Source organism: Rhyacophila brunnea, unplaced genomic scaffold (assembly GCF_057557595.1).
Source record: "Rhyacophila brunnea isolate RB1 unplaced genomic scaffold, BYU_Rbru_1.0 scaffold_1, whole genome shotgun sequence".
Classification (NCBI taxonomy): Eukaryota; Metazoa; Arthropoda; class Insecta; order Trichoptera; family Rhyacophilidae; genus Rhyacophila; species Rhyacophila brunnea.
Window position 1 is genome coordinate 24,135,361 of NW_028232751.1, and position 15,096 is coordinate 24,150,456.

General features: G+C 36.9%; 1 protein-coding gene across 2 annotated transcripts in view; it reads left to right on the forward strand.

Moving 5' to 3' along the window:
• The window catches only part of LOC147079601 (ras-GEF domain-containing family member 1B-like), an 87,206-nt gene extending 73,357 nt beyond the window's left edge, over positions 1-13,849 (forward strand). For both annotated transcript variants that reach the window (XM_085942392.1, XM_085942393.1), the window contains 3 exons: positions 3,167-3,351; positions 6,689-6,840; positions 12,801-13,849. In XM_085942392.1, the coding sequence (XP_085798518.1) occupies positions 3,167-3,351; positions 6,689-6,840; positions 12,801-12,883 (420 nt within the window). In that variant the 3' untranslated portion in view covers positions 12,884-13,849. The remainder of the gene's footprint in view (positions 1-3,166; positions 3,352-6,688; positions 6,841-12,800) is intronic.
• Positions 13,850-15,096: the final 1,247 nt, after the last annotated feature.

Sequence of the window (15,096 nt, forward strand, 5' to 3'; positions counted from 1 at the left end):
GAAGGCCTTTTCAACATTGAAGTCTGGAGTGATGCTGCAGGGGATTGCGATGATGGAGGAAGAGGAAGATTCATTTTAGTAGAAACATTGATTGTTGAAAGTTTTCTGTAAATTCATTACCTATTCCATTTTAATATTTTTTGTATGGCTATGATTGCATGAAAAGAAAATCTTTAAAAGGATTATAAACACAATATATCTGTGAAACGTATTATTAGGGAAGTAGGTAGTAAAGGAAAGTAGTATTTTTTTCTTTTAAATAAGTTGCATTTGGCAAATTAGACATAATGAATTATATGCATAAATCAGTGAAAACTGCATAAAAACGTAGAGTCGAATCAACACTTCTAATGGACTAAATTTTACACATAAATATATTTGTGGGACTACAAAGTTTTCCAAAACTCAATCTTTCTGTTCCTTCCGCACACAGATTTACTGTCTGTAAAAGTGGGCATCTATGCCCAACCCCTGCAATTTTGAGTGGGACCACATTTGTTTACAAACATAAGAAAATGGCGGTTGGGTAGACTCCCCAGCATCGCTAGCATTACTACTGGGACAGGCGTACGAACCCCAACTCCTGGAGGCGATCTTTAATTCCACAAAGGAAAAGACGGACCTAGCTAAGGGTGCCTATCAGCCATGCGCCTTAGCCGCAAGGCGGGCCCAAGAACCGGCAGATGCCACTACGTTGTTTATGTCCCTGCAGCAGTGAGTACTGCTCTAGTTGCGGATAATAGGCTTTACATGGGGTGGGACTCTTTCTCATTCCAGGACTTTCTGGGGGTCATCAAGTGCAACAAGTGCCACCTCTAAGGGCACATTACCAAAGGCTGCACGGTGAAGGAGGCCATATGCGGCCATGGGGTAGGACCGTGTGGATTGCCCCCACAAAGATAACTCGATGAAGTGTGTCGCATGTTTCAAACTAAGCAGCCCTTCCAGCGAATAATCTGAGTACCCAGCTAGTAGCCAGCAGTATGCTGAGCTGGAAGAGAGGGCTATGAACAATTATACGGCAGCGTGATGTCGTTGCCACATCTTTCTTCTGGGCTAGTCACGTATGCAGACTTCGCCTTTCTCCGCATTCTTCAGCTTTAAGAGCACAAAGGATACAGTTCGTTCTGGCCTCTTATGCTTCAAAAGCTGTGGCTCAAGAGACTACCGGGGAATTTGTTTGCCTTTATTAAAAGTCGATCTACTTAGAATCCCATGTTCAACTGAGTGTACTAGGTATATCTAGGTAATGCGCTGCTTCTGGTTGAAGCAGGATGAACATTGCCGTGCCTTTGGCAAGGGCTCTAAAATCAATTGTGACTTGAGGAAAATCGTCTAGACTGTCTTTCGCACCAAGTAAAAAAGAAGCCATTTTGCTCAAAGGACCAGGTTGACATAAAGTTATACAGATGCCCACAGTCCGCATCCTATTCGGCGTTTCAATAGATACCATGTTAAGCTTCGATCGTCATGCCAGTACCCAGGTCTACAAGGCCAGGACAGCCTTCCAAAGAGTCAATCGCATGGCTCGTGACAGGTCTATGAGTAAGGGCACTTAGAATTGCCTATGAGGCCATTTTCATGGGGGTCGCTGCCTACATTACTAGCGTATGGTATATTCATACCCACAAAAGTGTAAGGATTAGATCAACTATCTTAAGTGGGCAAAGCAGTGCGCTGTTGTCATTCACCAAGGCCTACTGTTCAACATCCACGGATGCGTTCCTTTTACTGGCTGGGATCCTCCCTCTTGACCTGCAAACACAGGTACGCGGTGCATCTACAATACCCCTCAAAAGTGAGTAGGCAGTTGTTGGTGACTTTCACCTTCCTCTGCCTCCAAACCTTGATGCTGATAAAGTATCGTGTAAGGAAAGGTATGTCAAATAACGCTGGGTATGGTGTCTAAGTGTAAGACCTGAGTGGACAGCGTTCGGCAGGGCGTGCGCAACTTAAATGGTTGACCGTGTCTGAAAATGTTCGTAGACATTGTCGTTTTTTGGTTATACCTGTGAGTTGCTCACGCCCCGCTGAATGCAGTCCACTCAGGCCTTACACTAAGACCTAGCAGTGAAAGTGGGATGCCTCCACCAAGGGCAGGCACATATATTTGTTCTTTCCAAATGTTCACTGGCGATTGGAAACAACCGGTTTGACTCCTGACCAATACAAAGTCAATTTTTGACTGGCCACGGTGGATTCGCTGCGTCCTTTTTTGAGCTTGGACTTATCACCAAACCAACATCTATATATGGCGGAACTACAGAATGCAGAGAGGGAAGAGATCCTCAAGTCGGTTCAACCAGCTGTTAGTGCTATCGGACCTGGTCGCCACAAATGCCAATTTTATTGCGTTTAAATAATTGCAGATGTGAAGATCTCTTCGCATAGTTTTCTATGTCTGTATGTATTGCTTTAGTTTTGTTTTTTGTATTACATCGGTGTTGTTTGGGCATAACCTGTTAACTGCAAAATGTTGAATTTACAGGAGAGCCATTTTAAGCTTTGAATTGCTCACATAATTTTCAGTTCGTTTTTTGCTTAAAATTGAAAAAAAAAAACTTTAAAAATAAATAACTGAAGATATGACAATGCTTAGATTGTCAATTATTTCACTAATTAGGAAAATAAGGTCACTTATCAGTGATCAAACTATGATAAGGTCTTTGGTCATGTTTTGACCAAACTAACCACTGTGTTTGTTTACATATCATCATATTATTACAATAGCGTTTTGAGCATTTTAAGTGAAATATAGATATCGGGTTATTACCAAATGGAAGATAATACTATAGTGACCCAATTTTTACTCTTAACATAAAATGACCAAAAAAGCAGTTATCAGGTTATGCCCAAACACCACCGATATATTTAAATGGTTTTAAACTATAGTTTTTGCAAATTATCGTGACACGCCTGACAGCTCATTGATATGCACGGCGTCTGTGATCACACAGTTTGGTTAGTAAGTAGTTGCATATTATATTCTCAATGTAAAATCTCGGATGATGATAGAATTGAAGGTAGTTTATAAATAAAACATAGACAGATATTTCCAATTTTATGATTTGATGTGACTCTTATTTAAAAATTTCAAGATATCAAAACTTGATGTTGCTAATTTTTATCAGGTATAATAATAGTGCTTTCATATATACATTTTCAGTGGTCTCGCTGCGGAGGTGTTGCACAACAATTGCCACCGCTGGAGCGTTGCATGGAGCCTGGAGGTAACCACGTCCGCTACCGTTCCGCTCTAGCAGCCGCAGCAGCCTCTCCTCAGCCCGCAGTGCCTTGCTTCAGCGTCACATGTCGAGATCTTCACTTCATCAATCAAGCAGCTCCCACAAGGTTAAAGAAATACTCCTTTCTTCACTTCTTTTCTTCTGTTTTCGTGATGATGGCAATTACCACATTCATATTTGTTGTGTCTCACTTCGTTACTCTCCCAACATAACTTTGAAAGATACTTCTTGTTATGCCACTGTGGATGATGGAGTGAAAAATATAAGACACTAGCAGTATCACCCGGCGCTGCCCGGAGGTGGAATGGTTTAATATTTGAAAATTAAAATTCTTAATTTAATTCGTAGAGCGCAAAGAATTGAATTTAAAAAACACGGAAACGCGATAGAAATGTTTACGCCAAATCATCAGATTATCAATATGTAATCTGTCAGAAATCTGAAAATTGCACATAGGGGGTGAGTCTCGCTGAGCCTTTTTGAATTGGATTCATTAGAAAATTTGGCAGCACTACGTCGCCCGCGCCGCGCAGGCTCGGTTGGCTCCCTACCGATTAGCGATTATAATAACATAATTATTTGTATCTAACATTGCCATTTGACCTCCGATCGAGCTGAAATAAACGCCAATATTTTTTAAATGTACACATTCTAGCGACATTTTCAATAAAAAGTGGGGGTTGCAGCATTAACTTCCGCGTTTTAAAAACTGTAAAACTGTCCCTGGGGTGCAACGGGTAAAATCTGAAATTCGAGACCCCGACCACGCACTCCGGCTCGTCGGCCTCCATCTACTCTCTAAATTTTGTAAAAATCATACCATAATAAATACATAGCCACGTCCAAATATATTCTTCAAATTATAGTATAGATAAAATATTAGGTACTATTTTAACAAAATACTGTTTAATTGTGTGATTTAGTGGTATTCATTCGGTATCATCTCCTCCAAATTTCTGTTGTCCAATCACGTGTTAACCAACTATTTTGTCGGCATCTCTTCGTCCTTAAATTTTTTTTACCTTTCAGGAATATTCTGTGCTTCTCAATATGCATCAAAGACATCGCAGATATTCTGAGAATTTTGGCCTATATATAACATTAAAATTATGACCTTGACAGGAGTCAAAATACTAATGCATCAATTACATTGAGATACTTTACGAGCTGTTTGTTGGCGAATTTAAAAGTGGGCGATTCAGCTACTGCGATTGTGATGATGACACAAAACTTTCGATACATACAAACATAGTTCGTTTTTTACCGGGAGGTTGCTACTGCGCAGACGCAGTAGGCCCACACGCCGGCGTGTAGCGTGTAAAGTTGACTGGCTTTCAACTTTTCTCGGTAGATTGTTTACAATATGCTTGTTAGCTTGTTCAATGATGACACTGGGCGACATTACAGGCAGATTGTAAATTCGCCAACAAGCAGCTCGTAAAGTAGCTCAATGTAATTGACGCATAAGTTAACCCTTAACACTCGAGTGCCGCCATATCGGCGGCATTAGAAGTTTCCCGTATTACTTGAGTGCCGCCGTAGCGGTGGCACGCCATAAAGTCATTTTTTGTAATATTTTCAGAAATTTTTATAATGCGATTTCAATCAAGTTAGAATGAATAATAATAGGTTATTACATTTATCTGAGAAAGAAGTCGGCAAAAGAATACTGCGTGCGTAATTTCAATATAGTATTTTTATCGGAATCTTCTCTTTTTTTATTCGTAGGTCGTCGCTTGCAAGCAATGTTTTTTTGTCACATAAATTTTATTTATTGAATGTTCCGTGAACTGAAGTGTTTGTCACGCATGATTTTGAAGTGTGTTTATATTTTTTATTGGTTCTCGCTTGCTCAGGGGCGTATCGTATAGTTTACAGTTTTATATTTGAATAGACTGTTTTTGATGACAATACTTACTAGTATATTATGCCGATTCGGAACCTTACAAATATAATGTGAAATACTCTAATGAGTCAAATGAAAATATTACGTATCGATTTATTATTTTTTGAGAAATCTTTTGATAATGTGTACCGCACTGGGAATGAGTTGTTATGAGCCCGAAACTAATTTAGGAAATTTACGAGACGGCCGCTTATATTACAAGTGTATTTGAAGGCAAATCATTTGGATCATATTTACAGTCATAACTATATGTATGGACGATTTACACTTTATAGCCACTTCTCTACATACCGCTATTTCATTACGATTCTGTGATAAGCCAGGATTACATATTGGAGATTGCTTTGTGAAATACCACACAATGAAGAATTATAAATAAACTAAAAATAAGTACAGTATATTCATTATAAATCTATTTTACAGAAATAATAAAAAAAAAAAAAAAAAATTTTACATTTTTTTCACCAATTAAATGTTTTATATTGAAATTATGCTTTTTACGGAAAAAAGTCTCGAGTGGGTGGTATGTACCTATAAAAAAAAATTCGAGTGGAAAAGGTTAATAGTGTTATTCTATTTGAACAAAAGATTTTTTTTGTCATATAAAATAAAACAGAAAAATTGTGTTCTGATTTTGACCATAAATTTTGTTTCCCTAATCAATAAGCATTAGATTTGAATACCTACATTTAATTGCAATATCTGTATGCCATCAATTGGTTATTTATCCAAAATTTCAATTCATACAACTACATCAGATATCAGAGATGATGGAGAGTCATAGCTGCGAATGGGTGCTACTTTGGTCTATAAAATCAGCTCTCGCATGCTCCTCCATCTTACCAAAATTCAGATGTACAAGACGCTGATCTGGCCAATGCTGACCAAGTTATTCAATGCTGTCAACACTCTTGATGATTTGCTCATCACCAATCAAGGGAAAATTTGGATTAGGATATGCATTATTGTACAAAACGTTCATGGTGATTTATAAACTGATGTGAGATGAATTGTTATGCAGCCTCTTGGCCGTCTCTTGAACGCCTACAATTAAGTTGTTGATGAGGATAGCATCAACGGCGTACTCCAGGTCGCACAACTTCGCTGTGGGGGTGACTACTATGCCTCGCTCTGTTGGTGTTGACTTTTGTAGTATGAAATTGAAGAGGATGGTAAAGAGAAATGTCTGTAAAACCCTGTCTGATTCCGGTCGTAACCCTGAATCATTCTGTGGTAGTGTCACCAATGGCTATTTTTAAATTATAGCGACGATCTTGGATGGGATCCAGTATGCTCCCAATATCCTCGAGAGGAAAGAGTGGTGTGGACTGTCGAAAGCCTTCTCGTAATCCATAGATACATAAATAGAAGTTAGAAGTATGTAAATATTTACAAGTGCTTTTTGAGACATTTTATTTTATTAATAATATTTATGGATTTGTCTGTACTTAATGAAATAAATTGTAAAAAAAATAAAAGACAGTTTAAATTCTCACAGGAATATCATTAATAACATCAGTGATAAAATGGTTTTCAGGGTCTCCGGAAACCGGATTAATTTGGATAAATGTCGGGCACTAGCCAAGCAAGTCTCAGAGCAGCTATCTCGGTGCCACGCAGACACCGGAGTCAGTCGGCATGAGACAACATGGCACTATCTCCTCACCGCACCTGTCTTCAGTGAACATGGTATACATATTTACTTACTTAACTAACATACTCATTTAGGTCACCAACCTTTCAAAACGTATTTAGGCTGGCAATCTTGTAAACTTTCTGTATGGAAATAGTATAGTAATTCAGAGACGTTGATTCGACTTATCCCTTTTCTTATTTGTGCATATATATTGTATTATGGTTCATTTGGCATATTTTACTCATTTTATGATTTTTAAAACTCTTCATCCTTTTCTTTTCGCTGACAGAAATATTTTTTATTATATTGTATATGAATGCATTCATATCTAATGTAATTCAGCTATATCGACAGACACCTACGACAGGAAATAATATATCATAATTGAATGGTTTGTTCGTAGTCTGTCTGCATGTACTTTGCTTATTTAAAAACCGCATGTCATTAGTTTCAAACTGATATCGGATCATGCAAAATTTTTGCTAAAATCATCTTGATAATCTTTTTGATTATCCTGGCTTTCCTCATCTAGCAGTAGCGAAGGGTGGAGGTAAACTGTGGAGATCTGACAAAAATAGTGCACAATAAACTTTATCAACACTTCTAAAATTTTGCCATTAAATCATACATAATTTTTAATATTGTATAGGATGGTAGAATATATTTTATCAATTTTGATTTGGTTATGCAGGGTGTAATTGAATTTTAAGACCATCTGCAACCTGTATTTTTAGTTGAATGAAGTGTGCACTATTTTTGTCGGATCTCCATAGCCTACCTCCGCTATTATGGTTTGGCTTAGGCAGGGTTTAATTGAATTTTAAAAACTAACCAACACCATCTGCAATTTGTGTTCTTAATTCAATGAAAAGAAATAATGACGTATAACTGACAAGGTTTAGTGTGCACTATTTATGTCGGAGCCTACTCTTCGCCACTGTCATCTAAGTATAATGCAAGAATTCAATAGATCGGTGGCTAGATGTGATTCAAATGTTCTGAATGTTCTGACAATAATTTGTGCGCATGCGTCATATCATGACTAATCAAAGATGCCTGTCACTCTACTTGCTTGTTAGTGTGATTACTATGTAATGATAAATGAATGGATCTTATATGAGGTGGACTCACATAGTTAACACTCCATTATACTGTTTAACTTAACCACAGCGTTGGAGCGGAGCTCGGAGTAGGACCACGGAGCACTGGAGCAATTCGATTTTACACAGAGCAGGAGCGGAGCCGGAGCACCAAAGATTTGTAGTGTTCCACTGCTCCGGATGTTTTTTTTTTTTGTTATTAAATTTTCGTCCTAAAATACAATGGAAATAGTATATTTTGACACTTTGCAACACTGGAATTATTTGAAATACAGCAACACTGCCGAGTGATAAATAACCTCAATTTTTTGACAGAAGAGGCAAATAATGAGAGACGTTTTGCTGTCGGAAATTTTGTTTAATAGAATTAATAATGAAAATGACGATTATTTTAATACTACTTATTAAAACTTTTTACCCGGAGTGGAGCAACTCAAAAAAGGGTCTGCTCCAACGCTCTGTGTTTAACCATCGATTCATAGCTTTACCTGTGAAACTATTGCTCTTTAATTTTTTCTATACTTAATACACTTTTTTTGCGCGAATGGTTTGTATTTTAAAGGGATTTCAATTTACTATGAAAACTACTTTCTTTTGAATGCATTTTATTTCAATTTTACCCCTTTTATACATACTTATCTATTACTTCATATTCTTTGCCTCATTACTGAGGATGGTGATCACTGAAATTACAAACGTTGCCAAAAATCTCTTTCCATCTAGAGCGATCTTGCGCTGATCTTTTTTCTTCAATTATTGTTGATTCAGCAGCTTTCTTGATTGTGTCATCCTATTTGGAAGGCATACGCCCTCACAACCTTCTCCCTTTGACGCCGCCAGAGATCACTTTTCTCTCTGAGCTGTTGCTGAGCTCATGTGACCGAAGAATTGGCGAATGCGTCTCTTGCAGTTGCCCGAGTGACGGTCTTTGATGCCAAGCTCGTCCAGTAAAGAGATATTTGTATGCTTGGCTGTCCATGGAATGTGGAGCAACCTCCACCAGCACCATATTGAACCACAAGACTGAAAATATTAGTATTTTAAGTGATTTTTGTAATGCCGCGATCTTTTCATATCTTGGTGACTAGGCAAGCTTGTCAGTTCCTTCAACAATCATTAACTTTGTCATAGATTTGTTAATGCTAAGGTTGAATTCAGTTCTTGCTTTTTCAATCCGCCCAAGGAGGTTGCACATATTGTTTTCGTTGTTGCGGTTAAAGTGGTATCATCTGCATATTGGGGGCTAGACATTTTATTTTTTCCAATCGAGAAGCCTGATATTCTATATATATATTCAAAAATCCCGGTGACGGTATAGGTGGACTACTTTTTGAATTCTAAAGGTATTGGACATTTGATCGTCAAATCTAATCACAATTGAACTTTCTTCATACAGTGCCTTTATTAGAAGTACGGGATGCACCGGTACTCTTGTATTCTTTAAAACATTCCAGAGTTGGTTGTAGTTCACACAATCAAATTCTTTGTTGTAATCCAAGAAACTTAGTACATAGAACAGGGCTGTTGAATTCCCTTCTCTTTTCTATGATCTGCCATATATGAATATTGAAGTTAATCCCTCCAAACCAAAAACCGCCCCACACCACACTCGGTCTTAATCGAGCGTATCACGGGACCCTACAGTGGCGATGTGAAGCATTTATTTCAATTTTGTCTGGGAATGCCCTGGGAGAAAATACCCAAGACTGAGGTTGCTACGCTCAAAGTGAACTCTGACTGAGTTTAAAGAATTTACTCTAATGCAAGGTGCCAGGAAAAGAAAAGCACATGAAAATTACGAAAAAGAAAATGAATTTAAGGTATATATATAATAAAGAAAACGAGGCTAATCATATGGACAGCAAAGATTATGTGAAGAGATCTTCACGCCCGCAGTAAGACGCCGCAAATTTTTTTAATGCAAGATAATTGGCCTTTGTAGTAACCAAGTCGGACGGCCCGATGCGCCCAACAGCTGGTTGGACCGACCTGAGCATCTCCTCCCTTTTGGAGTACATACTCAGACATTCCCAGAGGATGTGGTTGGCATCCTGTATTTCCCCTCTGCATGGACATGTCGGACGGCTTGCAAGTCCAAGCTCAAAAAGCTTGCCAGCGAACCCACTGTGGCCAGTCACAAATTCACTGGTGTGATGGTCAGGAGTCAAATATTTGGTTATCTCCAATCGCCATAATATGAATAATTTGTTCACGCGAATCTTTTCCTTGAACAGCGTTAGTCTGCTCTGCTGGGACTTGCCGGTCCAAAAAATATTTCAGCCTTTGATGCAGTACATGTAGCAAGATTTTACTAGCTTGCAATGTTACTGATATTATTCTATAATTATCACATAGGGCTGTCGAACCTTTTCGTGAAGAGGAACAAAGATTGATTCTGTCCAATCATTGAATCAACTACTGGATTTCCGTGTTCACTCTGTTCCGCAGAGATTCCATCCTTTCCAGGGACTTTCCTCCACTTGATTTTGTTAGTAGCGTTTTCAATTTTCTCCTTTATTATTTCGGGTTTTTACTCTATTACTGGAAAATCTGATTTCTATCTATTTCGATCGATTTAAGAATTGCATGAGTTCTAGAATCGGAGACCCGTTCTCATGCTTGATAGTCCAAGTTTTTTACTAATTCATTTCTTAGTCGTTTGACTCTTTGGAATAAGTATCCAGTTTCATAATTATTTGAATGTGTCTCTATTTAAGCACAGCTTGCATCTATCTTTTTATTTAGGTGTCCTCTGCAGCCATGTTGTATGGTCCTCTATCAACTGCCAAGACAATTCAGTTATCCATGGTTTTTGTCTTTGTGTTATTCATTACATACTGATACCAGATGAAGGTCTCCCACAGGAGACTACCTCAAAGGGCGGACCGAACCATCATATTTCCCAAAATACCACAGCCTACGTCCACTCTTTGCGGTTATCGCAAACCTCGGCCGTGGAAAGCCCGCCTCAAAGAATCATAAATTCAAATTCTTCAGCGCTCCCGCCAAAACACAGACGCGGCCTGTCAAAAACGGTCGCTCGCACCGCCACTAGCCAATTCGTCGGTAAAACAGAGAGCGTGTTAATGCCGGCAATCTGACAGTGGGACGCGCGCGAAAAGCTCTCTCTCGTATCAGACGTCGACCAGCCAGGATCTCTTCTCTCTCGCCTCGGACGCGGAGCCACAAGCGTCTGCAGCCCAGCCAGCATTTCCCGCCAAAAAGACTGCATCGCCACTCCGCAAGCACTGACTCTCACCTCGGATGCCAAGCATCAATCAGCAGCCCAGCCGCGACACCACGTTTGCAGCCCGCCAAAGCGCCAATTACCGACCGCCAACGACAATACCCTGTATCAAATACGATAAAATATACCAGCCTCGACACCATACACCGTGCGTTTCTGTCTCCCACCCCCGCTTTGGCCTTGACGTTATCACGGCCTGCTATCTCCACTTCAGAGCGCGCAGAAGGCCGGTGATAATACCTTATATTGATATAATGATTTTCTGTTCTGCGCTAAAAGAAACAGTTTCCACTTGCAATAGCCTTGCCTCACAAATACAGAATTGTTTTTTTAAGTTGAATTTTTATTTGAAATGTTCCGTTATTGTTTGAGATTTTCTTATTACATTGGCTGAAATTAATCTGCTGCCGCCAATTGAATCCACATTTATTTCCTTGATCTACAGTTCTAGACTTACATGGCTTTATTTTTTACACGGTTTAAAAAAAAATTACTGATTATTTTTTATTTAAACTGATTTTTTTCCTTTAACACGGTTTAAAAAAACTAAAAAGAATAAAAATACGTATGTATGTACATATTTATCAAAAAATTGCGTTGCAATGGACCGCACGCCACATACATACGTTCATACATGGCGCCACGAGTCAGTCACTTCGTGTTCGATACGAGAGACGCGCCGCGTGCTTTGGCGTCAGCGTCATTAAATATTTCCAGCGATGAAAGTGATTTTTCGCCAGCGCAAAACAGCAGTAAACGGGCACGTTTATTGTCAAGTAGGGACACTGAATGAATATATTTCTCGATGCTAAATTTAATTTAAATCGAAAACTGTATTTTTATGGAAAAATATTTTTATAATATACCTATAAATTCGATTTATTTTTGAGTTGAAGTTCCATTACCTATCTACCAGTTTTGTATGGGCAGGGCACCTTTTCTTTTTTTACACAGTTTTGTTTTGCACGGTAGTTCTTGGTACGTATCCCCCGTGCAAAAAGAGGATCGGGTGTATTATCACCAGGAGTGAAAGTATGGTTTGTTTCCATAGCCTATTCTACTTCTTCCTTCTTCTTCATAGCCTATTCTACCTTCCTAGAAGCTGGAATACTCTGTTTATTTCAAATCAATTCTAATTTTTTTTATCTTACTTTAAAATGAATGTTAAAAGTAAAGATGTACATATAGTAAGTTATTAATAATTACCAGCACAGTTGTTGATTTTGAGTCTGCAGTGTTGAGCTGTTCAAACTTATTATGTGACAATTTAGCCAAAGTTGTATTTTTATGTTAGTTAATATTAGAATGCATAGTAAAGTAAAATCATTAATATTCTATACACCACCAAAAATAAAATATAGTTATGGAAGCCTTCGATGTAACATGTGTCATTTTAATTAGACTCTAACCTCAAATGTTCGTAATCATCAGATGACCCCCCCCCCCCTACTAACTGTTTTTAGATAAATGAAGTTATTCCAAGACCTACAAAAAAATTAAAGTTTACATGTTTATAAAATAGTTTAAGGTTACAACAGCTGAATCTCAATGAGTTTTACCACTGATTTATGACAATTTTAATTGATTATTAACTTTTTTTATAGAATATTGTAATTGGTTCTATTGTGATTATCGTCTATTATATTAATTTCTGTATTTTTTCCAGCGATGGAGATTGCCTCGTTTGAAAGAGAGGCGCCGTACGACCATACTGAGAAAGATCGCTACAAATCTCTGAGGCATTCGTAATTATTTCTACTTCCGGATTATGAGTGAAAAGTGACTTTATGATAATAACCACAGACCCTTTTTTATATAAGAGTATCTTAATAGTGGGATATATGATTTTTGTGTATATAAAAATATAATTTATCTTGAAAGATAATTGAGTTATTGCATACCTAAATATATCTAACAGTAACACCAGTGTGGTTGACATGCTTTAAATAAATTAGGCTACTTTCTATAAAGAAAACATTTCAAATAAAATTAGTGTTCTGCAATTTTAAATCGATACTATAATTTCCTCTATACAGACCGGCAAGTATAACTTGTATTCGTGGCCTTGGCACTAGTGTCACTATGAAAGTATTGCCAGTGTATAGTGAGCTATTAGTTCTCCAAATAACTGCACTTCAAGTTAATAATTGTCGGTCTCTGTTAACTTATCGTTTTTTTGCTAATATTATATACACAAACCATATGCCCCACTTATACTTGACGACAAGCAAACTCCATGGTGTCAAAAGATATATGTTCTTTTTTAGAAATCTTGTATCAAAAACTAATTCAAATTAATGTGAAACTTGTAAACATGTAAACGATTTTTGACATACATAAGAACCACACTCAATTTTAACTATAGATGTTAAATCTATATTCATTTTTGCCTACATATTCTGAATATAGCAACAAACTAAATACACAGGTTATATGTGCCATCACACAAGTAAAATAATATGGTACTCAGATATACTACTAGCTCTGACATAATTCGCAACCCACCATAATTTGGTACCAAAAATACCAGCATATAGATTATTTGGCAGAGGTGAAGATTGCCAGCTGGAAGGAGCTAAAATGAAATGAATTATAATAGTGCGCTAAACAACATATTGACACCTCCTACGTAAAAGGTTGTAACTGCGTTTTTGGCTATTTTGACTTGATTGCTTTTATTAAATAATTTTAAAGATAATAGAATGATGATAACAGAAAAAAACAAAAATTCAATCAATATTTTATAGGCATAACTAAAAATTTAATTCAACGTTGTAGTGATTGGCTGCCGGTGATTTTTTGGATTGTAATTTCTGGAAACTTACCCTATTGAAAAATGAAATTAATTCGACGTTGTTTTTGATTCGACAAAACTTTATTTATAACTTTTTTAAACTGTCTTTCTTATTGACATTTGGGAAATCATCTGTACATATATTTTACATTTAATAAAATATGTTGTGAGTTACTTAAGTCTTTCTTGATTTTGTTTTAAAAAGTGATTTTTTCTCTTATAGTAGAAAAACACCTTTTAACGGAAGCCAACTTTATCGTATATACATTACCTTTAGTAATTTGGTATACCGTATGAATAATGATCACTATTTTTATAAAACTGCACTTTGTGAAATAGCATTAAAATTATTAGCCTATCACTTGAATTCATGACTTAATTAATACTATAACTTAATAATTTTCTATATTATAAATAACCGAAATCATTTCGCGTTTAGCTGACACAAGATAATGACATATTAATTTTCCAGAAATGCTGCCTGTTGGCAAAAACCTATGAAGAAAAAATATGATTTACGATGTTGAATGATGTTTCATAAAAATGCAAGAAGTGCCAGTGCACTTGTATAATGTTAGACCAGCCGCCGCTAGTTGTGGTGTCATTAAAATTTATTGAAATCACACTACTGAAAAGTTACCATTTTGCAAATTCACCTTATACGTAGGGGATGTCAATTTATTCAAAAGTGTATGACAATTTATTCTGGTTTATTATGACTAGCCTGATAATTAAAAAAAATTAGTTCAAATCTTATTTCTCTCCAGCGAAACGGTGGAGAAAACGTGGTGGCTTACATACATTTTTTAGGAAGGATTATTGTTCAAATAATTTCATACGATTGACTTGTGACATTGCCTCATTTATACTTGCTAGAAAAAAATCAATTTACACTATTGTTGCTCAACAAATTTTCAAATTCAATTATTTTTCACATCAAACCAAAATCTTTGCCACTGCTATTTTCTAGATGTAATTAATCTTATAATATAATTTGATCTATATCAAATATATTATTTTTTGGCACATACATCCTATAGCAGTGGTCTCCAAAACTCAATAAGGATGTGAGCTACTTTCAGAAATTGTCTGGTGAGTTACTTATTCATATTCCTTCTTTATAATTTTTTGTCATTGTCCTTTATCGTACCATACATAATATTAATAT